This window comes from Geospiza fortis, unplaced genomic scaffold, assembly GCF_000277835.1.
Source record: "Geospiza fortis unplaced genomic scaffold, GeoFor_1.0 scaffold130, whole genome shotgun sequence".
In the NCBI taxonomy this organism is placed as follows: domain Eukaryota; kingdom Metazoa; phylum Chordata; class Aves; order Passeriformes; family Thraupidae; genus Geospiza; species Geospiza fortis.
The window spans coordinates 18,328,945-18,353,930 of NW_005054300.1; the positions used below are offsets into that span (position 1 = coordinate 18,328,945).

Consider the following 24,986-nt stretch of genomic DNA (forward strand, 5'->3'; position numbering starts at 1 on the left):
AAAAGCAAATGTTTTAATGAAATTCCGTGTTCAAAGTCATCAAAAGTAAAAGACGTTCGATTTCAAAATAGGGGTGTTTCAAGGGCGTAAGAGCCCGACCTCGCTCCTTTGACAGGAGTGCTGCCAGAGCCCCTGTGCCGCGGGTAATTTGGCAGGACACGGCTGTGACAACACAGCGTGAGTTGCAGAAGACAGAGAAATATTTTAGTGATACTTTTATTTTTATAAAAAAGTATATATTTATGACAAATGTAAATGTGTATTTATAGCACATGTTGTTCACGTTATGTTTTGTCTCTACTGAAATATGTTTATCTGTCTATATGTACGCCCTGAAGTGTAAGCTGGTAACGCGCATTCAGCTCGTTCACGGACGGAGCTCCGCGCTGCAAATAAAAGCTATCAGAGGAAAAACCTTGTCGCCTCTTTGTGCCTTCAGCCCCGGCCCCTCGAAGCCTCAGGGGTCGCCCCGCGGGGAGCCCTGCCCGGGGAGGCGGCGCGGTTCCTGACGTGCTATCGTGCACTATCACGAGTCGGGAGGGACTCACAAGGATCTGCGGCTCCTGGCCCTGCACAGGACGTTCCCAGCCCTCCCAGCATTTCACAAATTACCTCCCAACAATTTACAAATTACATGTGCCCGAGAGCGTTGTCCAAATGCTTCTTCAGCTCTGTCAGGCTGCCGCTATGAGCACTTCTCTGGGGAGACTGTTCCAGTGCCCAGCTACCCTCTGGGTGAAGAGCCTTTTGCTGATACCCAGTCTCAGTCTCCCCCGGGGCAGCTTCAGGCCGTTCCCTCGGGTCCCTGCTCAGGTTCCCTATGGCCGCACCGTACCGATGGCTCTCGGTATTGCAAGGCTGGCAGGCTGCGAAGGGGGCTCCAGCAGCTGTGCCATGTGTGAGACAGGGGAAAAGGCTGCTCCTCAAAGACGCCCCAGAAAGCACAAACACCTCCATCTTTTGTGTTTGCTAGAATAAGCTTGCATTACAGTGTGCATATATTTTCCGGTTACACACAGCTCATTAAAAACACAGACTGAAATAAACACATAAACCAATGATGGAAACATTTAAACCCAAATGTAGTCGTAAAGTGAAGTACTTGGGAGTCGTTACATTTGCTGCTCACAGCTCAGCGGTTATTTCCAGCAGCCAGCACAAGGCAGGCACAGCAGGTACCCCCAGGCTCGGGTGCCACGGTTTGGAGCAGAGCTGCTCCGATCTCCCGCATGCACAGGTGAGGGACCGAGCCAGCTGTGCGGCTCGGGGCGCCGCTGCAGGGCTTGAAATGGCTCCACGGCAGCTCTGACAGAAGAGCAGTGCCTCGGGGTTTTACAGAGTTTGCAGGTGCTGCAGAACTTCACTAACCATACCTAAAGTTGCAGTGATGGATAGCCCACAGAGAAGCATTGTAGCTATTTTTTTTTCTCATTCATCTCATTAAGGACTGGTGTAGTCTATTTCCTGTTTATGAGGGAATGAGCAACACTTTTCCTCTGCTCCAATGCTCTCCAGCTGTAATAATAACCATTTCTGCCTAGCAAAATTCATCTAAGGTTTCAAGACAAATCAAATTGCATGCATGTGATCTCAAGTATTCCCATAAGTACAGTTTTGTGAATTTAAAGGCTTTAGATAACATAGAAGTACCCCCAAAAAGAGAAAATAATAAACTAGGTATCAGACAAATCCCTATTTGCTTGACACTGAAAATTTACAGAAAGCATTAGTCAATGCAGTAAGTGGGGTACTAGCAACTCATTCCAATTTTTCTCACTGGGGTTGGTAGATCATTGCAATGTACCTGTCATGGCCCTAACCTGGGGAAAATAATCAGGTGGGCTTTTAATTTAGAACCCACAGTACAGAGGTGTCATCTCTCTCACCCATTTTATAATTGTGAATTAATTGTCTGAGATTACCATCAAAGCTTCCTAGAAAGCAGTGAGAGCTGTCTGATGAGAATGGCAAAACAGCAGCAGAAGCTGAAAGAATGCTACTTTATGAGCACTCTTTCCTCAGCCACTTCTCTTACTTTTTCAGTAAGCTGAATTTAAATACTGCAAACAGCCCTCACAGGTGGATGCAGTTAGGTTAAATGTTTGAGAAATTCTGACCCTTGCAGGTCATACACCTACAGTGGAACTGGGATAGAGAAAATACCTCCACCTGCCAGAATAACTGAGATGTCAGTACAGCCTTAACACAGCTGATAGAAACCTGGAAAGGTGAGACCCTGAATGTTTGACTATACAGGAATTTGCTTCTGCCTTGTAAAACAGCTCAATAGAAAGTGATGAATTAAAACAAATTCAAATCTGGGGAGTGCCCAGGCAAGTACTTGGCATTTCTGTGTTCTTATTTCCCCAGTTCTGATTAATTTACATTATACAATGTACCATAATAAATCTGAAAAGCACCTAATTAAACTAAAAAAATATGTGGATCAAGAGATTATTTTGTCCATTCTGATTTGATTCTCAGCTTCACAAAAATCTCAAGTGTTTAATGTCCTGAGAAATTACTCTTTCAGTAGAAGAAAGATGAATTATGCGTCAATGAACAATTGGGTTATCAAGGTTGTTCACTTAATGTTCCAGCTGTTCTGTAACACCATCTTAATTCTTATTGGAGAATTCTTTTGAATTTAGTCTTATTCTGTGGTACTTACAAATAACTGCATTTTGTTTCTTACAGCTGCTCTGCCAGTTAATAGCAAATACAAGTACAAAATTAATTTCTTGCCTTTACCCCTAGACCTAGAAATGACAGAGGCTGGAGGCTTCATTCAAAGGAGATCCATTAAATGTAATAATAGTGAAGATGGAGATTAAAGCTGATAGGCTTTGTGGAGAGTTTTGTACAGCACTTAACTACATTAACTCTGGGTTTTTCTCATCCTCAAAGTGCTAGAACTTAGATATACTCAAAATTTACTGAGAACCAAGCAAATACATACTGGCCACTGCTTCTTTGCCCTTTTCCAGCTGGCCTGAAGGCAGATGGACATCGCCTTATTCTGGAAGTGGTAACAAACTGGAATGCTGTAGACCCGGTGGTTGACAGGGATATTGTATTTCATTGCAACATTTATGACCTGGATTTTGGTAATTCCTGAATTTTATTATTGGCAGTTCTTCCAAAAGCACCTGCATTTTGAAATGAGCACTTCCTAAGGCGTAAACAGTCCAGATTCTATCAACATTTACACTTTTAAGCTCTGTACTGCTTTATATTCAAGGCAGTTTGAAAGGCACAGTCAGGAACAGAGAATGGCTTGGGAGTTAAGGCCATGCTTGGGAGAGCACTGTCTGGGGCCATCCCACATGCACCAGCCCACAGCCACAAGAAAACCTGCTAGGTTTTGGTCCACAGAGGTATTAGGGCTTCCCTCTGCTTTCAAAATAGGAATTTATATTTTTTGCATGAGCTGAGTCCGTCTCAGATTACAGAATTAACCACAGCAGAGACAAATTGGGTCCAAGTACTGTGAGGGAGAGCACAGAGATCTGTATGTGTTGGGGTAAGAAGTAGAAATGTAAAAGGTAAATACATTTACATGCATATATTTTGTGAGTTGTAGTTTTCTCCTTTAGGAGCTGATGGCAAGTTAGATCCACTTTGTGAAGAAGCCAGAAAAGCAGTGTTAAATGCTTAACAACTTATAGGGACACTTCCCCTTTAATCTTGGGTTTCTGACAGGCAGTTTACTTGCATCATAAACATTAGTTCTTTACAGTTCTAGTTCTATTAAGGAAGGGGATAATCTTGTTACACCCCCATGTGAACCAAATAAGAATAGAACACCTTTTCCAGAAACAGTTGTATGTTACAACGCTGAATATTGCAAATTCAGGTAGAACTGACTTGTATGGCATTTTAATAATTTGAATTAAATTAAAAGACTGAAACTCTGAAAATCTTTAATTCTTTCAACTTTATAAAGTTTCTTATGTCAAAGATACTTTCAAAGTCATTATTAGCTGATAATAGGTCTTTTTACAGTTATACAGGCTTACAGTTCAGTTCTTCTCTTGGCCACAAATATCTCAGAGAACAGTTGTGCATCACTAGGGAGCCCAAAAGTAGAGAGAAAGAAGTTGGCATACCCATACGGACAGAATTAAAACTGACTGGATGTTATCACAGCTGATATTCCATGTACCTCAGAAGTAACTAGAGTATGAAGCTTCTTTTTTGCTCCTTATTTGTCAACATACATTGAACTTCAATTTTATTTTAAAAACAATTTAGATTTAGGTAAGTTCAGCAGTGTGAAAATAATCATATGCCAGAATGCTGGTGCCCTGAGCAATATTCAGTTTGGCCCATAATTAGTTGTGAAAGAAGGAAGTGATTAATCTTTGCATCCTAACAAAGGGGGTTGAGCCAAGAAACACAAGGATTTGCTGAGCCCAGGAAGAGCAGGCAGCAAAGCTGCAGTTTCCAGCAGGGCTACAGGAGAGCAGGCTGCCCAGCACAAAACCAAAACCCAAAGAAAATCTGTCGCTCAGTATCTTCTACCAGCTGAAATCTGCAGGGAGTTAGCAAACATTACATTTACAGTAACACTGATCCAACACAAAAGTGTGTCAAAATAACACTATCACTATGTCCAGATTCAGTCCCCTTCCCTCCAGGTGGCAGAGGCACTAAACCAATATCCTTTAAAAAGAAAAACAATACTCATAGTTAAAGCTGAGCAAAGCAGGAATTGTATTGTTCCTTTAGAAGACTGAAATATTTTTGCTTTCTACCACTCTGATATAACAAGATTAGAAAGTGGGAACATCCAGAATGAGCTGGATTGAGAAGATCAATATAGTGAAGCTTGGCACAGCTGGCCAGGGGCACTTTTTGCAAGAAGCATTCACACAGACAGCAAACTGGGTTTGCAGCACCTGCCCTGGGCAGAGGGAGTTTGTTCACACCTTGCTGTCACCCTGAGCCTCCCTGCCACTACTGAGCAGATTGTCACACCTTGCTGTCACCCCGAGCCTCCCTGCCACTACTGAGCAAATTGTCCTGCCCATAAGGCATCTCCAGTGCAGCTCTCAGCAGAGGCAGGGCTTTCTCAAACACACCTACCACATTCATCACTAGGACACCAACAAATGACTTTCTGCTCTGACAGTAAATTGTTTACTGCCCTCTTAGGTAAATGCAAATTCATTAGACTAAATTAGTTTAAATAATGCTGGTTCTGGGCAGGATTTACTCCCAAAAATAGCAGAATAAATTCCCCAGATCTCTTGAGCGTGGAAAGCTGTGAACATCACTGGAAACACAGCAAGCAGATGAGCTCACCACTGTGACTAGTCTTGGGGTAGATTTTTTTTGTTTGTTATTTTGTTTGTTGGGTGGGTTAATTTTGCTGTATTTGGTGCCCTCTTTAACACCACTCTGAGGACATTTCTGACATACCTCCAAGTCAGATAACAGCAGTTTTGTAGGGAGACTTTAGGCCTTAATAAATCAACATGTTTAACTGGAGTAAATACAAACTTTGTATAAAAAATAAAAGCTTTGAGGAACACAAAGCTGCAGGTTTGAAACAGCAAGCTTTTAAGACAAGCATGGGTTGAGAACAGCTGCTCTGACTTTGCTTTGAGTAATATTATGACCAAAATGTGAGAGTGAGGCAAAAAATCAGCTGCACCTAAAAGAGATCTCATAGCTCCACATGGAGATCTCAGGCCCCATTACTGTGTTTTTGTCACAGAAGGAAGAAATAAATACAAATTTGCAGTAGCTCTTTCAGTCTGGTACCTGCCCCCAAACTACCTGCAGTTAGTTGCCACAGCACTAGCAGGCAGCTGGATGTTGAAAGGCACTACAGTAGCCACGTGGACAAAGGCATGTAATTTTTTTATAATGAAATACCCACTTTTTTCCCCTCACTTTTTTCCTCATTTATAAGGGGATTATCTGCCCTATGGATAATCATGGCCATTCAAAACTGAATTTAGCCTCCAAGTCTTCTGTACAGCAACTTCCAGCCAGACTATTGTGACAAAGTCAAATCAGGAAGAAGAAAGCAGCCGCAGCAAATTATTCCAGTAGTAACACCAACTAAATTGCTGTGCAGCTTTTATGGTTTGACTAATTGTCTCATTAAGGCACATTTCTGATCACTGAAATGGATCTCAAGTATTATTAATCACTGAAAAAACAGTACCACTAAGAGCCTCTCTCCCTCCTATCCCTGGCACTCTTTGCAATGGAAAAGGCTCACAGACTCCTGTTGATTGGAGCCCCACTGCTGCACAGTTGGCAGTCAAACAGTACTAATGGCACAATAACCCAATAGAACTAAAATAGTTATGCCTTTCACAGTAACAATCTCTTCTAACATGATTAAGCTCCATCATGTGCATTTCCTTGTGTTTTGCAAATGGCTCCAAAAAATCTGACAATTTTTCCAGTAACTTCTTCAAAAGGAGAGGGGAAAAAATATAAAATTCATTAGCTATCATGAAACAAATTTTAAAAACTCGATAAATTTTAGAATAATCTGAAAACAACTGCAGCAAGCATGGGCTGTGGCACCCAGTCCACTCCCCCTTGCAGAACACACCTCCTAATACTGGCTTTGGCTCAGTTATTTGCAGGCACTTCAGTGAACCTTAGTTTAGGGGCTGGCTTGCCCTGGGCTAGCTCTGTAACTGATGGAGACAGACACCCCCACAAAGCACTCAGATCTCTGTGTACAGACTGTAGCATCTCTGGGCTCCTAATCTAGGTACTTCACTGGTGTTTGGTCTGAAACAATATTAGGAAAGATGAAGCTTCTTCCTCATATAAGGAGCCCATTTAAAAAGGAGCAAACTGGCCTTATTCAAGACACCACTGATGGACTCTCTTCATTCTCAGCAAACAGGAGGACTTTGCTCTTGGCCATCACTCTCAGTGGCTGCACAAGCCATACACTGCAACAGGACAGTTCCCCTTACCAGGGGAGGCCTTTAGGTGTTTATCCTATGCATTATCATAATAAAGACAGCAGACACTTAATTTCCAAGCAGCTAACTTTCAGAAGTCTAATGCAAAAGTGGCACAGTTATTGCTGCAAGATGTACAGACTTTGGAATTAATTCTGGGGAACAGAACCTGGCTACAGAGATCTCCTTCCCTTTGGGCTTTGTTACAGAGACAGGTACCATAGAGTCGAAATCTGCTTGAGCTCCTGAGTTGTGCAATATTATGCTCATTATGACAAATATTATTTAACTGATGAGTCTAATGAGGGACCTCAGGGTTGTGGTAAATGAAAATGAAATAAAAATGGAAGTAACAAAAATAATCACGCTTCATGTAGCATGTCCCTAATTTTTTAATGTACATAAATATCAGAACAGTAATGCCAAAAAGAAGGAAAAATATTCTTTTTTTTTTCCAGGCAGTCCCTTCAGGAGCTATTTATGAGCAGTCATAAACTGACATGCACACTCAGATATATTTTCCTGAAGCCTGTAGAGTTTGTCTAAGCAAAAGCTTCAGAATATGTGTGTGTAAATAAATTAAAGCCTGTCTGGTTTATAATGAGAAGGGTGTATTGTGGTATAAATATTGCAGAGCGCATTAAATAAACATGGTCACATATGACCAGGTATCTATTAAATGAGCACATCACAGGAGAAGTTAATTATCTGAGAGTGTAACTAGGAACCGTTAAGAATCACTGGAGATTAAGTTGCTTTATTTGTGTTTATCTTTCCTTCTGAATAGGCAGTAGGTCGTTGCAATGAAGAGTCCCTAAGCAACACAGAGCTTCAGCTCTTCATCAACTTTAAGATGACAGTGTTGTCAACACCAGTTTGAAGTCAGGATAAGCCAAAAATTTTATTCAATGTAATTTTGTGCAAAATGGGTTGGCACAAACCAGTATTTTAAGATGTAAAAGTGCAAAATATCTACAGATTTAGAGGAAAGAGGAAAACTTTAATGCTAAGTATTTATTTGTCTCATACTGCAGCCTAAAAAAAGTATATAAAGACTTCTTCAAAACAGATTTGTAGTGCCAGAGACTAGTGTCCTGAGAGTAACATACAACTTTACCAGAGTAATAAGATTTTTCTAGACTTCACAAGTTATTGTGTTTCAGTCCACATGCAAAAACATCAGTGTTGATGGAATTTGATTTTGCTTGGGTTGTGAAACTCACAAAGAAAGCTGTCCACTGTTCATCCTATACAAAATAACCAATATTGCAAACATGGACTAATTAAGGATATGTTTGGGCAAACTGTTGTAGCACAAAGAACAACTGATGCAGGAGGATTTAATCACATACAATTATTGAAAGCAAGGTGAAGCCAATCCCCTTAAATTGCTTAAGTACTGCTTAAACCCTGTAATTAACATATAGTAATAAATATTTCATCTTTAACAAGCCTACTGGGAGCAGTTTGTTAAACATTTATTTCTAGTCATGGGAAATTATGTACGGTCATTTTGTCACGTTCTATATCAGACAATTTTATTTTATCTCCTTTATTTTACCCCCAGCAGTGGATATGCTAATTTAGGGAAACAAAATCATTCCTCTAGTGTATATGAAACATGCTCTTCCTTCATATGTCTTTTGGCTTTTACTAATTAACTTTACCCTTGCAAAGTCTTGGCCAGCACACAGTGGCTGCTCACATCTACTTCCCAGCTCCTCCTGTGGGACTGACTCACTCCAGATAGGGGAGCTTTAGTGGGAACCCCAGCAAACCCACCCAGGGCATCACTGCAGAAGTGACCTCACAGCCTGGGCAAGGTCACTGTGGGCAGCAGAGAGAGGAACCAGGTCTGCTCATGGCACAGCCAAGCCCCAGGCACAGGCTGGCAGGGATGGGTTTTCAGGCAGCTTCTAGCACTGAGGTGCACTTTTCCTTCAGCCCAGGCAGCATCACAGGTGCATGGGGAATTCTGTGAGAGCACCAAACATCACTGCCCTTCAACCAAGTCTGTGTGCAGACGGCTGTTATCCCACTGCAGGTGGAATTCCAAGTGAAATGCAGCCCCTTAAACCAGTACTAAAACAAACCCATCATAGGGATAATGTACTGTCCACCCAAGGAACATACTTGAAAGCCAAGCTGAGCTCTCACACAGACCCCTCTGCTTGTGGCAGGCTGAATGCACCCTGTCCTGAAGTGGAGGAGAATCTCACATTGGCTGTGTATGACATGGGCAGAAAGGGTCTATGTGCTCTTTCTGTAAGAGTATCAGTGAATTTATGGGCTATTGAACGGGAAGTAAAGACTTCTGAAATTATAATTCAGGTTTCTTTAGTGATGACTACAACTGTTTCCCCCTCTAAACAAATTAGATTTCCATTTGCCATTAATGACTGAATCACTTAAGTGTCACAAAGGAACTGCCTGGTGCACTTATTAATAATTGAAAACTTTGAGGAAATCCGTGAAACATTTTCAATCAAAGCTAATAATTCTCTAAAATATTATTTTCCCTGAATAATTACTCCTTTTGTTCTTTTATTCCTTTTGGATAATAGGCAACATTTTAAATAAAGGCATTAAAAAAACCTGAAGTAACTGTTAAGAGGTATCTAAAACCAGAAGTGGTTTCAATGTTAAAAAGCACAAATTAGAAAATAAAAAATATTAATCTGTTTCCTTCCAGCAAGTATCCTGAATTTCTATTTTAGACTCCATGCTGTTCCTTGATATCTTACACCAATGATTAGGAAAATGTACTCACTTAATCTTTGTCCTCATTCTGTATAAACATGAAGAAAAACTTTCAATTGTCTTTTTGATCAGTAGAGGCCATGAAATCAAGATTTCTATTGCTACACAACTGGACTTTGGAGGACTACTCAACAGTCAAAAGGAGCAAAGAAAGAAAAAACCCACAATTTTTTTTTTTATCAGACCTCATAGGAATCTTGAATGCCCTATTGTAGTTACTCTACTCAGTAACCTTTACTATTCAGGAACAAGGGCAGAAAGATATAAGCAAAATTACCCATATTTGCAGGGTTTTTTTGGTGTCTAAAATGATCATCAGCACAGAAAGGTTGCGTGACAGGTACTGACAAAATCCCCAAGACCTGCAAGTTTGTCCACAGGACATGGAAGGAGGGAGAAGTAGAGGTTCAGTGTCTGCCCATCCCAGCAGGTCTCACTGGGGATGATGGCTGCAGCCTGGAAAAATCCAGGTTATTCTATAGCTCTCCCCAGGAAAGGAGAGTTAATTTTTTAAAGTGTTTGGGCTTTTTGCAAAAAGAACAAAATGCATTCTTTACCACAGACAGGTCCCCTTGCTTTTCCCAAGCCAGCCTCACTGCACTCCCACAGCAAGTGGCAGCATTTTACAGCCCGAGCAGCTTTCACCACTGGCTCCCCTCAGAGCCCCACAGCCTCGCCGTGGGCTTTACTCCAGGCCTGACAGTGCTCAGCAGCTGTGACAATAATTCGGTGTTCCCTTCACCCCAGGGCCAGGACAGCATGTCCTCACCCAGTTCCCAGTCTCTTACCTGTGCTTACAAAGTCTGAGGCCACTTCTCCCTCCTGAGCCTTTCCCAGCAGCTATCCTCGGCCTTGTTCCCCTCACCTTGACTCCATAACTCCTTCTTACTGTGGAAATGGCGGCAGTGCCACACAGGGCCCTCACAGGGCCTGCACAGGGCACAGCCCTCCAGTCTGGGAAGACAGGCAAAATGCTTGAGGTGTTTAGGGCAGGACAGCAAATTACAGAGAGATGGGCCAGCTGCAACCACAACCTGGGCTTTAAGCCCCACAGCACACAGGCCAGTCCCCTCAGCCATAATTAAGTATCCCCACCTGCCCCGGGCTGCTCGTTAGCCTGGTGGGGCCCTCATGACATCCCAGGGCCCAGCGCCAGCCCCAGGAGCTGCCTGGAAAATCAACACATTCTGAATTCACTGAACCAATATAAGAGACAACAGTGGACTCTTTTCTTCCATCTTTGACCAGACTTGTTAACTTTACAAACCTATTCTATCTACTTTTACAGCCATTTTGGCTTTGTGTGAGTATTGAGTATGCCTCTGGTTCATGTTTTAAACAATGTTTGATGTCATCTATGCCAACAGCAATTAAAAGGAGATATACACACACACACACACATACATACATATATATATATATGCATGAGTGAAAGCATAGAGTAGGGGTTCCCAAGCTTTCATTTTGTTGTTATTCTTAGCAGCAGTGGGTATTCCCAGCTCTGTATCAGAGGCAGCACATCTGCTGGTTGTGCACTCAGGTAAGAGCTACCCAGAGCTCTTGGAACAGCAGCCTGAGAGTCTAACAAGGGATACTTAAAACAAAACAAAGAAAAGAAACAAACAACCCCCCAAGGCACACACTTTCATCTACTCAGTTCAAACAATGCGCACACATTCCTGGCTCTTGTCTAGTCTCATACATTAATTTTTACCTCCTGGAACAAACAGAATGGTTTCTCTTCTGGAGAACAGGCTCCTCCTCTGCTCTAGCACAGACTCTGACTGTACCATGGGCAGAGCATAGGTTTCCATCAAGCACACTCCTGCTGTCTGTCAGGAATGAAGAACAGTGACAGAAGCTGATTATCTAGTCTTCTGCTGTGGGCATGCACAGTATGGTGTGTCCCCAAGTACATGAAGTCAACTCACTCTCACATTTGCTGTTTCTTCCAAATTGCAAAGCTGTCATTTGAATTTCAGTGCCAACTTTTTTCACAAGAGGTCTATATAATACTTCAGTTCTTGTCAAACATTATACAAAGATGAATCTTTTAATCATATTCCATCTCAAAGCTGAAGACACAACATGTTTAGAAATTAGAGATGTTAATTTGAGTCTAGTTCCAATATTTTAAAAACACTCCTTGAAATAAAAATGCATTAATGTGTTATTTCAAAAAAATAGCAAATAATAAACCAAATATTCGATTATCACCTCAATGTTATCGTCAATTTTGACTCAATGGTTTTGAATAATTATATTTTGCTAGTCCAAACGCTGTCTACCTCACTGCTTCTATGTTTAAATAAGCCAACACTGAGGAAACAAATACAAAACAGACAAATGAGCTGTCCTAACACTTTTACAAATAGGATGTTAATGTCCCCACTCAAAGGAGAAATTTTCAAAAAGAACAGCCATAACAGAGAATTTTCTTATGTACTTTTATTTTATTGAGTTTTTTTGCATCTTTGATAGAATTTTTATGCAAGTATTATGCCACAATCTAGATACACAATGAGAGTGAAAATCTGTCATTTACCATTTATATTTCTATGTTAATTTTGTTTTCTACCTCTGCATATACTGTGGCAAAAGTGCATTTATCATATTTCATGCAGCGCTGACTGCCTTATGCAAACTGAGAATACAATAAACAGAGCCAGCAATATTTAGCTGCACTCAATTCTTGCTACAGAAACAAGCATTCATAAAAGCATTAAAATACTTTGGGTGATGGTTGCTGTCTATCAGCTTAATGTTTTGAGCTATAGAAAAGGATAGGAAACAACATTTGTGGCTGTCAACTGCAGTACTTTCCAAGTTCATTAGGTTTTCAAAGACTGAATTAGCTTAAATGCTTCAGTGAGAGAAAAAGCCCAGGGCAACGAGCCTGATTTAAAAGGATGCTACAGAGTTTCACAAACATTAGACTAAGTTCAGTTCTGGATTCCATGGTAAGTACCTTACCACATCAATTCTTTGCTCTGACAGAAGAACTGTTTCTTCACCATCATGGTGTGTCTAAGCCAAATAAAAGGACAATACAAGGCACATAGGCCTTTTTGGAAACATGCTGAGATATGTAATACTTGATCATAGCTAAAGCTTTTAATTACAGCTTTTTATTTTGATGAGACAAGAAGCTTTCTAGCATCACCTGACTCTTTGAATCAGACATAAAGTGCCATGCTTTGTTATGTCACAGTCCATACAGCAGCAGCAGGGCAAAGTACTCACAGAGCAACAGCATGTCCAAGGAGCATGCTCAGGACAGGGAGGTGGAGATGGGGTGAAGCCTCATCTCTGTTTTTTCCAGTCACTTGTTATGCTGTCTCCAGGCACTGCAGGGGACATTCATAGGGGCACTCCTGGGACACAGGGCCTTTGTGCCGCTGCTTCCAGCTCCCTGCCCCAGCACAGGCGTGGCCATCCTCTGCACCCCACCGACACTGCTCACCTCACCATTCCCTCTGCCAGACAGTACAAAGAGGGCAGAAAGCCTCCGGCCACTACACAGGTTAGTGCTGCAGAAACCTGCACTCACAAGGTCCACTCAGAGCCAGTTCTCCTGGGCCAGAGGGAACAGGACTTCTGACAATACTAGTTCTTACATCAAGAGGGAGAGAAGTGCTGGGCTCCCCTGCCTTCTAGCACTATGGAGGAAGCACAAGCAATGGTTCTCAGACCACCCTGCCATGCAGCGCCTCCCCAGAAGCCAAGCACTAGTTCCCAGCAAGAGAAACAGCCCCTGCTGCTCTCTCCCCTCCAGCACTTGCTGTACATCAGCCCCCTGACACAGAGCAGCTTGAGGAGGTTCACTTTTATGCCCATACCCAAAGTACATGGCAGTTGAGATCCTAATTGACAGATAAATGTAAGGGACCAAAAAAATCAATCACTACTTGTGCAAAACCATAGCATATGCTTTTGGTAAATCAGCAGCTGTTGCTTGCCCACCTTCCTCTAAAAAAAGGGTGAGTAAATCAGGAATAGCCATTTCAGAGCTGAATTAGTATCAGCAAGGAGATGTGAGGTACGGAATAGCACTGGACAAAGCAGAAAACCAACTGCTTGTTGCAAAAACAGAGATTTCTCATCCAAACACCATCTCATAGTGGTCAAGGAAAAGCATATCTTAGTAGTATGGTGAGGGAAAGATTTTTATCCAAAACAGGGATGTTTACAGGACCCCACAGTTCCCTAATACCACATAGCATCAAAGCAGGCAGCCCAGGGTTCAGGAGCACCTCTTACTTTTGAAGTAATTTGCGGCTGAATTCTCCTGGTGATCACCCACTGCTCTGTCAGCTGTGGTCTCATGTACAAACAACCTTTTCTTGGTCCCTTTTACTTCTGCCCTTCTTGATCTCTAAGTGGTTCATGCTACTTTCTGTTAGCCCCATTACAACTTTGTAATGTGACTCCCTGTTTCCAGCCTCCTCACATCTCCAGGTTACCTCACCATCTCCTTCCAACAAACACAGCTGGTACATTTCTCTACCAAAGTCATCTACCAACTCTACTTTTCAGTTTCATTACTCTTCTCTGATATATAGACAGAAATAATTAATTTCTTTTCCTTGTGGTGATGACTTTTGTGTGCATAACTATGGTCCTGCCCATGCCTGCTCTACTTACTTAAAGTAATTAGACAGTGCCCAGAGACTGAGAGATGAGCCTCACCAAGCACACATTGCATTCTGGGATAGGAGAAGCTTCTTGTGTCAAAGAGGCCCCAATTTAAATAGACAAGTGACAAAAATGGTGGAAGGTAAGCTGGAATTTTTTTTCCTTATAAACTGGGAAGCAAGGTACAGAGTAATGAAGTCAGCTGCTGGATCCTTTTATTTGATAAAGCAAAAATACATATTTTCCAGTATTCTCCCCACTTTCCTTTTGGATGCAGTGTTTTGAGAGACTACCAGTCAGAGACAGGTGGGGGCCCTGCAGTTAGAATGTCTTCCCCTCAAAGGCCTCCAGGTTGAAAGCTGTATCCAAGAACCTTCTGAGTGACACCAGATGCGTGTTCTTGTTGCCTGTGGCAGCTGCAGCAGCAGGCTCTCGGCCAACATACCTTCATGACAAAAAGAATTGGGCAGACAATGAATGAGGTGAGAAGAGACACTATTTTGACAATAACAAACATGAGAACATGCCGTTTAATGCATTCAAGTCAGCTTGGCAGGTTGGGATATTTATTCATCAATCTTTCTTAAATAAAAATCAATCTAACTTGTACCAAGTTACACCTTCTGGTCAGCTTCCCTGTCTTTCCTCCCATCATTGTTAAGCTGTGTCTTCTCCCCATCCCTCCCAGGGCAGCCAGGTACACTGTCTCATAACTAGGTAACTTGCTTTTAGCAATGAAGACACACATTCCTTTGACAGCTGCATGGGCAGATCTGAGAGTCAGTCATCTAAAATAAATGCAAAATGCCTGGACTGAGCTCTTACAACAGCTGTTTCCTGCAGAAACCTGATATCTGGAATGAAATCCTTAAAATGACAGAATCTTAGACAAAAGAGAGCTAAGTGCTGGGCTAGTAGCAATAAATACAGACCTAGTTGCTACTGATCTTCTTTTAGATCTACAAGGAGGAGCAGTATGTGCATCTTATATTTGAGAAATAGTAGCCTAGATTTTTCCCTCCTTCACCCAAGAACCCAGACTCAGAGGTTTTGATTTGTGAAGAACCTGACTTACCCATAAATACCTGAAAACAATCCCAGCCAAATTTAAAAGCAAACACATCAGCCCAGGAGACAGAGTAGTTGTTTAAAGTCTCATACCAGATGGGTCGAGTGCGATTCACAATAGTGCGAAAACGAGGTCTGACATAATCGTAATATCCACTGTTTTTGTGCTCCTCCTGACACCAGACTAGATCAGCAGTTGGATACTTATCAAGTTCTTCTTTCAGCAAGTCAAAGGGGAATGGTGAGATCTGGAAAAGGAGGGTAATAATTGTCAAGGCTTTCTCTTATGTGGTATTAGCCCATGGTGAGTCATTACTTTTCCATGGAGAGTGACTCATGTTTCTCTAATTGATTTAATGCTCAGCAATGAGTACACAAGTATTTTATAGTTGTGTTAGTATGAACAGAAGTAGGTTATAGTCCAGACCACCTGCACTCCTATGGCTTTTTTAGTGAAGTAGCTGTAGCATGTCCTTTATCAGTGAATGACAATATAGCTTCAAAGTGCACTATTCACAACAATTAAACCTAGCAGACTGCATATACAAATTTAAGGTGCTATCAATATTGTAATCTTAACTTTTCCAGAACAACATAACAAAGTGATCAAGTCTTCTGGATCTCATTGTCCAGTATGCAATTGATGTTTTCCTTCTTCACAAGCCCACGAAGGATTAGAGTATGTCTTGTAAGATGCTAAGTACTAGAAAAATGCTATCACCATCCATTCTAGGAGGGGTCTACTTAAATGCACAGAAACCACATCACCATGTCTTCTGAGGATCAGGGAGCTCACCTGTTCAAGTCTGGTTATAGCTACTTGTTTCTCCAGGTCTTGGTTCTTTCTCTCTTTCACAAGGTCATAGTAGACTTTTCCTGTGCAGAAGATCACTCGCTTGACCTCATGTGGTGCCTGAGCTGCTGGCCCATTCTCAGGAATCACACGTTGGAAAGTGGTACCTAGTTGGAGCACAAATTAGAAAAAATGCCCTCAGTGGACCTGACATTTCAATAAAGCAGCCCAGGAAACAGCCCTTTAGTCCTTTACTGAGCAAGCAGCAGGTTGCAGTGATTGAAAGGTTCTCCTGCCTCTCTGGTCCTACCTTTCACACTGGTAACTTGGCTAAAGTGACTTTCAGCAGTTCTGCTTCAAGAAGTTAGAAGATTTCCAATAGTCCAGTCTTTCACTACACTTAATAGACAGAATCATATCAACAATAGACTGTTTTTCAGCTTTGTGCTGTGTATTACATCTTTACTTTTAAATTGGTTGGGCACCTCAACTTTGCTTCCAATTTGGGGTTTTTTTCCAGAGAATCACCTGAAATATTCTCTTTCTTCTTTCCAAGATTATCTCAACCATGTAACATTAATACAGCTTTACAAATTTCAGAATATTCTATAAAAACAAAACAAATATCCGCAATACAACTAAATCTGGCAACCGCAGAACTATTTACCCAAGCACACAAATTACTGCTGTATATTTGATTTAAACTTCTGTTTGAGAGCTAAAACAGCAATAGCCAAAGCAAGAATTAGCACAGAGCTGAGCCATATGTATAAATGCTAATGTACAAGTACCATTTCAGATGCATATCTTCACTGCTACCACCTCCCAGGAGTACAATTTGCTTGGGATACTGGAAGAGGGACTTGATGATCTAAAAGATCCTTTTCTTTGCTCTCGTATATGATTGAGTAGAACTATTTCCACATCAAACAACTGCAGGGCAGCAGACAGCAGCTCAACCTCCTATTCTGAATCAGCACACCCCCTTACCAGGAGAATAAGCTCCTGTTTGAATCATTTATCTTTGGGAAGAAAAGCAACAGCACAAACATATCAAAGAAGAACTGATTTATATCAGAATTATCCTGTCCCACTGAACAGCAGAATTCATCATTTAAAAAGACTGAATCTGTGCTTCATTGGGCCAGCTGGAGTCAATCTTCCTCTCTCTCAGCTTTCTATTAAAAGCAGAGCAGAAAGGGTTAGCTCAGAATCAGAAACACTTTACTAACTGCTGTCCTCTTCAGCAGAAACATGAAAGTATGCCAAAATTCAATGTTAATTTGGAGTTTTGCCACTACTGAGGTTAGCCTGAAGTAGAGGGGACTCCCAAGACAAAGCGACAAATCTCAAAGCCTACAGAATTTCTAATCTGACCCATTCTACAGAGCTTTTAAACAGTAATAAAAATTGCAAATGCCTTTGCTTGAGAAGCAAATTTTACACACTTACAAAAATAAAAGAATACAATATTTAAGCACACTTATACAGTGTAAGTTGCTTTTAAAAAACTGAGCAGTTGCTCTCTTCTGACAGCAGTCAAGACCCTCACTGGAACTGGAGAGAGACCAGCACACCTATGCCCACATTCTCACTCTGAACAGTCACTTTAATCCTTCATTCATGTCACTGTATTTCCTGATGCCACTCCAACACAGTGCAAGGCAGGACAAAACCATTGCAGTCACTGTGTATCTCTTGGTGCTGATGGCATGCCAACAACAGTTCTGAACTCACTGATCTCACTTTAGATCACTGGTGTGACACAGCAGCCCCAAAGCACTGTAACAAGAACTGGGCACATTATTCTTCCAAATGGGCCCAGTGTAATTACAACCTAGCCCTCAGTCATGGGGGCAAGAGGCATGGGCAGGACAAAGAACAACTACATTTTTATATGAAGAGAAAAAAGGCAGAGGGACATAGTAGCCTCTTGAGGAGAAACTCCCTGCAGAGATGGAAATGGACTTACCATTAAGTTTAAGGGTTAAGGTTATGAGATAAACTTGTAAAAACTAAGAATCTATATATGAAAGCAAAGTTTTCAGCAGAAGTCCCTGCTAGCCCTGACTATGGCAGCTCCACAGGAATTATGCCAAAAGAGAAGTCAAACTCTGCAGAGCCAGAGCAGATTCAGAGTCTGACATGCAACTTGGTACAGCTAATTATTTCCCCACAATATTTTGAGGTGACCTACCAGATACCATTTCATCAAAACTGGATTTAGCTTCTGGATGCCTCAGCAGTGACTTGGGTGTCAAAACAATCAGCTGTAAGACAGAAATTTTTCCAAGAGCCAGAAGCTGTTTTATCTTCATTACACATGCAACATTTGTAACACTGTGCACACAAAACCCATAAACTGAATATGATATAGAATAAATTAGTATGAATAGCAAACACAGTAATTTTTTTTTCCTGTTTTGAAAGCCATGAAAGTTTCAAAATTATTCAGAAGATTTAGGTAGCCTACTCTTTTTACAGGTTCTCAAAACTCACTGGTTTTGCTTTTTTTGACAACAAAATCAAATCACAGGCTATGAACCAGAAAAACATTCAACAGTTGTATCTTGGGTCTTTGAAGTTCCAGCAATTAGACATGCAGATGATAGTTCTGCAACCTGTAAGCTACATCACTAATATCTTGAGAAGCTCATCTGAAGATCTGCATAGCCAGATGGAAGCAAAGCTGAAAATCAAGTTTAAGAGCCATGGTAAATCAGAGCTGAGCTTCTTTCCATCAAACTGGCAACTACAACCTGTGTTCAGTTAAGGTTTTTTTACCAGAAATCGTCATTCTTTTCAGCAGTGTGTCATATGCAAAGGCCACTCCTTGTTTGATGGCTAATTTACCTGGAATAATCAAGTCCATTCAGGTAACCTTACCGGCTTTCTGAATGGCAGCAAGATCTGCCTTCGGAGGACATGAAAATAATTGGCTGGAGTTGAACAATTCACCACAATCCAGTTGCAGTCATACAGTTGGGAAACTTCAAACTGCTCAGTGAATTCCTGAGAAAAACATTAAAGGCATTAGAAAAATGTCTGAAAGATCAGATAAAAGGCTTGAAAACCATCCTTCTATTTCTGACTCTCAGAAACTCCTTTCCTCAAAAAATTTATTTAGCAGCTCTCAGCTGAGATTGTTTTATTGGCTAGGGAATCATCCCTACAAAGCATCCTTTCTGTTTCTATTTCTTCCTAAATATGCAAATCAACATGAAAAGTTTCCATTAATTCAGAAAAGATGAGAAGTCCGGGAAGGAAGACTGAGAAGGACTAGGATATCAGCAGGTGGAAGAAACAAAATAGAACTGCTTTGAAAGAACATTAAACTGTAATTCATTTTTTCAGTGTACAGTTGGTTTTCGCTCTTTCCCATCCTGTAGAGCTCTGTACTTTATCTGTAGAAGTGAATGACCAATCTATGAAAGTCTTAGCCCAATCAAAATTAGAAGTTGCTTATTTTCATGCTCCTAGCAGTACAATTTAGCTCCACTGCAAAGAGCCAGGCTAGTGTCACTTGACCTCCTTTAGAAATTGGCTGGAGACACCTATTTGCAGTACACACAGCAGTATAAACAAGCAGGATCACTGGGCCCTGAGGAACAGCCATAAAAAGATCATGCTGCAAAAGATTAACTGTATGTGATCTCAGCTTTGTAATGAGCAGCAATGTTGCATACTTCCATTACTTTCACTGGGATCAAGTTAATGTTACACCAAGACTTGAAGCTGAATCCTATCCTAACCTAGCTAAAAGGATGCTACTAACAGAAAATCTTTGGGATGTGAAAAGCAAGAAAAGGACAAAGTTACTTACTGGATAGGCATCAGAATCATCATTGCTCATCTGCAGAAACCTCTCAGGCCTGGCTGATGAATGCTCTGGACCCTGGTAAAGGTATCATTTAAAACAATGTTAAAGAGCCAAATGAGCAGTTAGACATCAGTCTAAATCACTCACTGCATGAGTACCTCCTGTCCTCTCTGCACCAGCTGCACACCTGCCCCCCAGCCAAAGGCATCAACAACAGCAGTGGGAGAGAGGACACACCACAGGACAGCATTCCTCATCTTCTGCTTTCATATGAGGTTGGGTTATCACATGTATTTCCAACATTTCTACCAGCTGCAAGTGATTTCTACCCTCAGACTAGCTGCGCAATGAAGACCACTGGAAAGGCAGTGCGCCCATGTGGGCACAACAATCACCTTGCTAATGCAGAGCAAACAGGAGCATGAGGAATGTCAGGAAGAGAAGCACTGGGTGCCTCAGAGAACTGCAGTGACTCACTCTTTGTGCATGCTGAACAGGAGCAAACACAAAGTTAACTGCTGACCACTTTTGCTGTATTAGCAACAAAAGCAGGCACAGGATCTGTCCTACTGCTGTTCACTGTTCTGTACAGGACCAAATACTGAGATGAATGCTTTAGCTAAAATGGATCAAAATACACACATGCATTATCTGCCAGACTAACCTATGATTAATTTCTGCCTCCTCAGGAGATATTTTATGTTCTGTCATTACTGAATACTCCCATCCACTGTCTCACTAGCAGTACCCATGGCAATTACTTAAATTGCACAAATGCTGTTAGCTCCATTTTACATTAACCAAAACATGGATGCTGGCCACAGAAATTATCAGGAATAAGGAATGTTGCAGAATCTGTTGTTTTTCCTTTTCATGTCTCTGTTTATAAAGGATAATAGAAAGCTATGAGGAGTGTGAGAATGCAACGTGCTTTTTTATGTATTGCTATTTCTGACAGCCTTGGCTTGTTCAAGTGACAGGTGCCCTTGGGAAGGGTTTTCATTTCACACACAGCTGTTAAGTATTTTAACCCAAAGACAAACTATTACACTTCTCAACTCTCTCCATGTCTCCTAAGCTAATAATGTTCATAAAGAGATTTCTTCTTTATATGGCTATGTCTCATAGCAACTTCCTCTATTGGAATCTTAATTCATGAACTCCAAAATCAGTCATTATTCTGAAAACTGGTAGTCCCCCTTGGCAGAACACATCCTCCTTCCTAATTCCAAGTGCAGGATTCCAGATGCATAGGAGGGACACAAAGGTGATCCAAGGACTGGAGCACCTCTCCTATGAAGACAGGCTGAGAGAGTCAGGATGGTTCAGCCTGGGGAAGAAATGGCTCCAGGGAAATATTTTACAGCACCTTACAGTACCTAAAGGGACCTGCAAGAAAGCTGGAGAGCTACCTTTTACAAGGTCAAGTAGCAATAGGACAAGGGGGAATGGCTTTAGGCTGCAAGAGAGCAAGTTACAAGGAAGATAATATTTTGATTTGATACAAGGAAGAAAATTTTTGCTGTGAGGGTGGCAAGGCACTGGCACAGGTTGCTCAGAGCAGTTGTAGATACCCTGTCCCTGGAAGTGTTCAAGGCCAGCCTGGATGAGGCTTTGAGCAGCCTCTGGCCTAGTGAAAGGCTCCCTGCCATAGTGAGCAGGTTTGAACTAGATGGTCTTTACAGTCTTTTCCAACAAAAACCATTCTATGACTCCATGATTCAATCTACTTCATGGACTAAGTGAATTCAAAGGAAAAAAAACATTCTGTTGGCAACAAAGGTATAACACAAACAGCCTAGAACTGTGCCTTGTATCACTGCTCCTTTAAATTCTGCCTCCACTTTTGAGGTGCCAAATAATCTGGTCACAGACAGGAAAGGACTTGAGAGCAAGGAGCAAAGCTGCACAAAACTGTGTGCACAGTAGCAGCACAGTTTATTGTAGCACCTCTGCTGTTCACATCTGTTTGCTGTAATCAAATCCTGCACTAAGCATGGCACACAGAGCACAAAACCCAGTGCTTCACAAGCACACTGCAATCAGTACACTGGGAACAGAGATGTTACCAGCAAACAATTACAGGAGAGGCAGGTGAGGCTTTCCCATCACTCACACATTGCCCCAGCAACAACCTCAGTCCAGAGCCTCAACGTTCACATCCATCTTCGGTTTCTGTGCTGACACCACCAATCAGACTGCCAGCAACTACTGCGTGGGATGGGGTAGGGTTTATCTCTACTGTGACCACCTATCCAGTGAGACCTATACTGAATCCATTAGCTACTTTCAGATGAGTCCCCGAGGAGCCATTAGGCTGCAGAGTCTTTCAATCACAGCCAACTTGCCTGTGAATGCATGACCTAGAGGTGAAGGGATCCATATCCCATTAAGAATCCTTCCCCAAACCATCTTGTCCCCAACACTGTATGTTATAGAAAGACTAGTCCTCCTGTAATGAAAAGGTCCTCTAGGAAGAGAAAAAGATTTCAGCAGCCTGGTGGGATGCTTAAATATTCCAAAAGCAGCTGACACTAGTAGCAAAATAAGCATGTTTCAGAAGACCTGTGCAAATCTTCTCTGCCAAGTGGCTATGGGAAAAGAAAAATTAAATGTATTCTAAGTAGCAGAGAACCAGCCCCTTAAACTGAGTGCTTCCCTGCAGAGACCACACCTCCTGCTGAGGGCTCATTCAGGTTGTCCCCTCAGGATACAGTTAAAAAAATTAATTTATCAAAACCCTTGTGAACAGCATCAGACCCATTATTCTTTAAGCACAATGGATGAGGAAAGCCATTCATAACATATGAATGCACCCCAGTGTATCAGGACAGGATCATAATTGAATGGAAATAAATGAAATTGTTTGTGAGAATAGAAATGACACAGTTTGTGGTGAAAAGGTCTAAAGCATTTGTACAGATTGAGATTGCCACTGTGGCACATACTATGCTTTTTAAAATAGAAAACTAGAAACATACCTGCAACAATTCATGAAGGTTAATGTATTTGAAAAGGAGAAAATTAACCTTGCCTGACATGATGCTCATGTAAACTTAAAAAGAACTTAAAATATTTGAAGAACAATTCCGCTGCTGATATGAACTTCATGTATCTTTATACATAGGGTGTGCCCACGCCCTTTCCCTGTAAGACATTGTCTAGTTCCTCCTACTAGCCCCCAAAGAAAAGACAGTCAACAGCTAGTAGAAACATTTTCCTTTTTAGAAAGATGAAGATTTCTTATTATATCAAAATTGACCAAGGTCAATGATTTTTGAAGAAGTTTTAAAGGTGATTTATATCATTTCATAGCAAGAGAATTTAGTGCAGAGTTTACAGAGATATATTTTATGCTGAATAAAACCAAGCAAGCACTCTTAAGACATGAATTTTTTTTCTTATTGTACACTGAAAATGCAGCTTTCTGGGGAAAGAAGGCAGTGTCTTAGGGAAAGTTACCAAAAAAGAGAGGGGAAAAAAAGGAAAAAATGGGGGGAAGTGGTATATGCCACTAACAAGGACACAAAGCTAACAGCTCAGAAATATTTCTAAGGGTTTTCTGGTTTTCACCAGTCAATCTATCTGAATTCTTCTCATAACACTGAGGCAGCCCCACATGCTTAACAGCGCCTTCCTCCCCTGGGATCCCCAAGCCCCCTTAGGCTTTTCCAGCTGCAGAGAGGGCAGTGCAGCCAGCCCTCCCCTGGGGCACGTGCTCACCATTCCTTCCATGCCGTGCGGCAGGAGCAGGACGATCCCGTTGTGCCGAACCCACTTGGCCTGGCCGGAGCTGATGAACTGGTCTATGATGCACTGAGCCGTGTTGTGAAAGTCCCCGAACTGGGCCTCCCAGCACACCAGTGCGTTGGGACTCGCCATAGCGAAGCCAAGCTCAAAACCTGACAAGCAAAGAGGTAGGAGAAATAGAAAATCAACAGATTTCCTGAAAATTCTGTTCATTCATCACTAAAAATTAAAAATAAAACCAACCCAAAATTACAGCATGAACTGGATTTTTGGAGCCCCGTTATAAATCATGCAGTTTTCAACAGTACCTTTTCCAAGCCTGACTTCAATCCTTCAAGCTTTTCCTCAAACACTTCAATATCATAGGAGTTGTTAAAGAAATTAAACCCCCTCCCTCCTCTCCAACTTTAATATGTTTCCCTAAAAGCTCACTACTATCTTCTCCTGTAAAAATGCACTTACAGCCCAGTTAGAGTTATTTATTAATTTTAATACTTCCACAGCCCTACACAACATTATCATCTGCATATGAGAGGGGGAAAGACAGACAATTACTGGTGACATCAATTTTCAGTCTACAGACATGATCCTAGTCTTCAGATCTTCCAAAAAATTTGAATATAACAGCTGCATGGCAACACATCTGGGACTTGGATAAAAAGTCCTTTCTGAGGCAGGGCTAAGGACCTTTAGGTTTCTGCTTTAGTGTTAAAGTATTTGATCTCTGTTCATATTTTCCTTTGACCCTCTGATATAGCAGAGCCTCGAGTGCTGAATGAACTGTACTCAGATTCTTCACCTATAGTTTGGAGTGATTATAACCAGAAAGGTTAAAGCTCTCAGTAAAAAGCAGAGCTATATATCAGTGCTCTGGGTGTAGAAGTTCTGACTGAGGCAAAACTGATTCAATACACACAGAGAATAAATATTTAATTGATAGATACATTTCAAGTTGAAGCTCTACACAGAATATAATGATCTGGTTTCAAATACAGAACTCCAATATGGGAGTTCTCTCATTGAAACTTACCCCAGCAGATCAACTAACTTTTGGGTCTTCATAGTCTACTCCTTGGTAATTCCAACCCAGTTTTTCATTTACCATCCCTAGAGCAAGAAATCTTTGAGTCACTTGGCTTGTGGACTACTGATCTCTGAACACTCCATCCATGACTCCAGCAGATGCTCATGGTCCCACCAAAAGGCAACTGATACCTTA

At 41.5% G+C, this 24,986-nt stretch overlaps 2 protein-coding genes across 2 annotated transcripts in view; one reads left to right on the plus strand and one right to left on the minus strand.

Annotated features, from left to right (window-relative positions):
• Positions 1-837: 837 nt before the first annotated feature.
• On the plus strand, positions 838-3,658 carry CUNH10orf53 (chromosome unknown C10orf53 homolog). The gene is made up of 3 exons (XM_005417427.1): positions 838-847; positions 2,988-3,107; positions 3,597-3,658. The coding sequence occupies exons 1-3, from the start codon at positions 838-840 to the stop codon at positions 3,656-3,658; spliced, it is 192 nt and encodes a 63-aa protein (XP_005417484.1).
• An 8,478-nt stretch (positions 3,659-12,136) lies between these two features.
• OGDHL (oxoglutarate dehydrogenase like) overlaps positions 12,137-24,986 on the minus strand; it is a 46,724-nt gene continuing 33,874 nt past the window's right edge. Inside the window, 7 exon segments of the mRNA XM_005417290.3 lie at positions 12,137-14,781; positions 15,498-15,652; positions 16,201-16,364; positions 18,395-18,467; positions 19,084-19,209; positions 20,021-20,092; positions 23,741-23,919. Coding sequence (XP_005417347.1) covers positions 14,658-14,781; positions 15,498-15,652; positions 16,201-16,364; positions 18,395-18,467; positions 19,084-19,209; positions 20,021-20,092; positions 23,741-23,919 — 893 coding nt within the window. The 3' untranslated portion in view covers positions 12,137-14,657.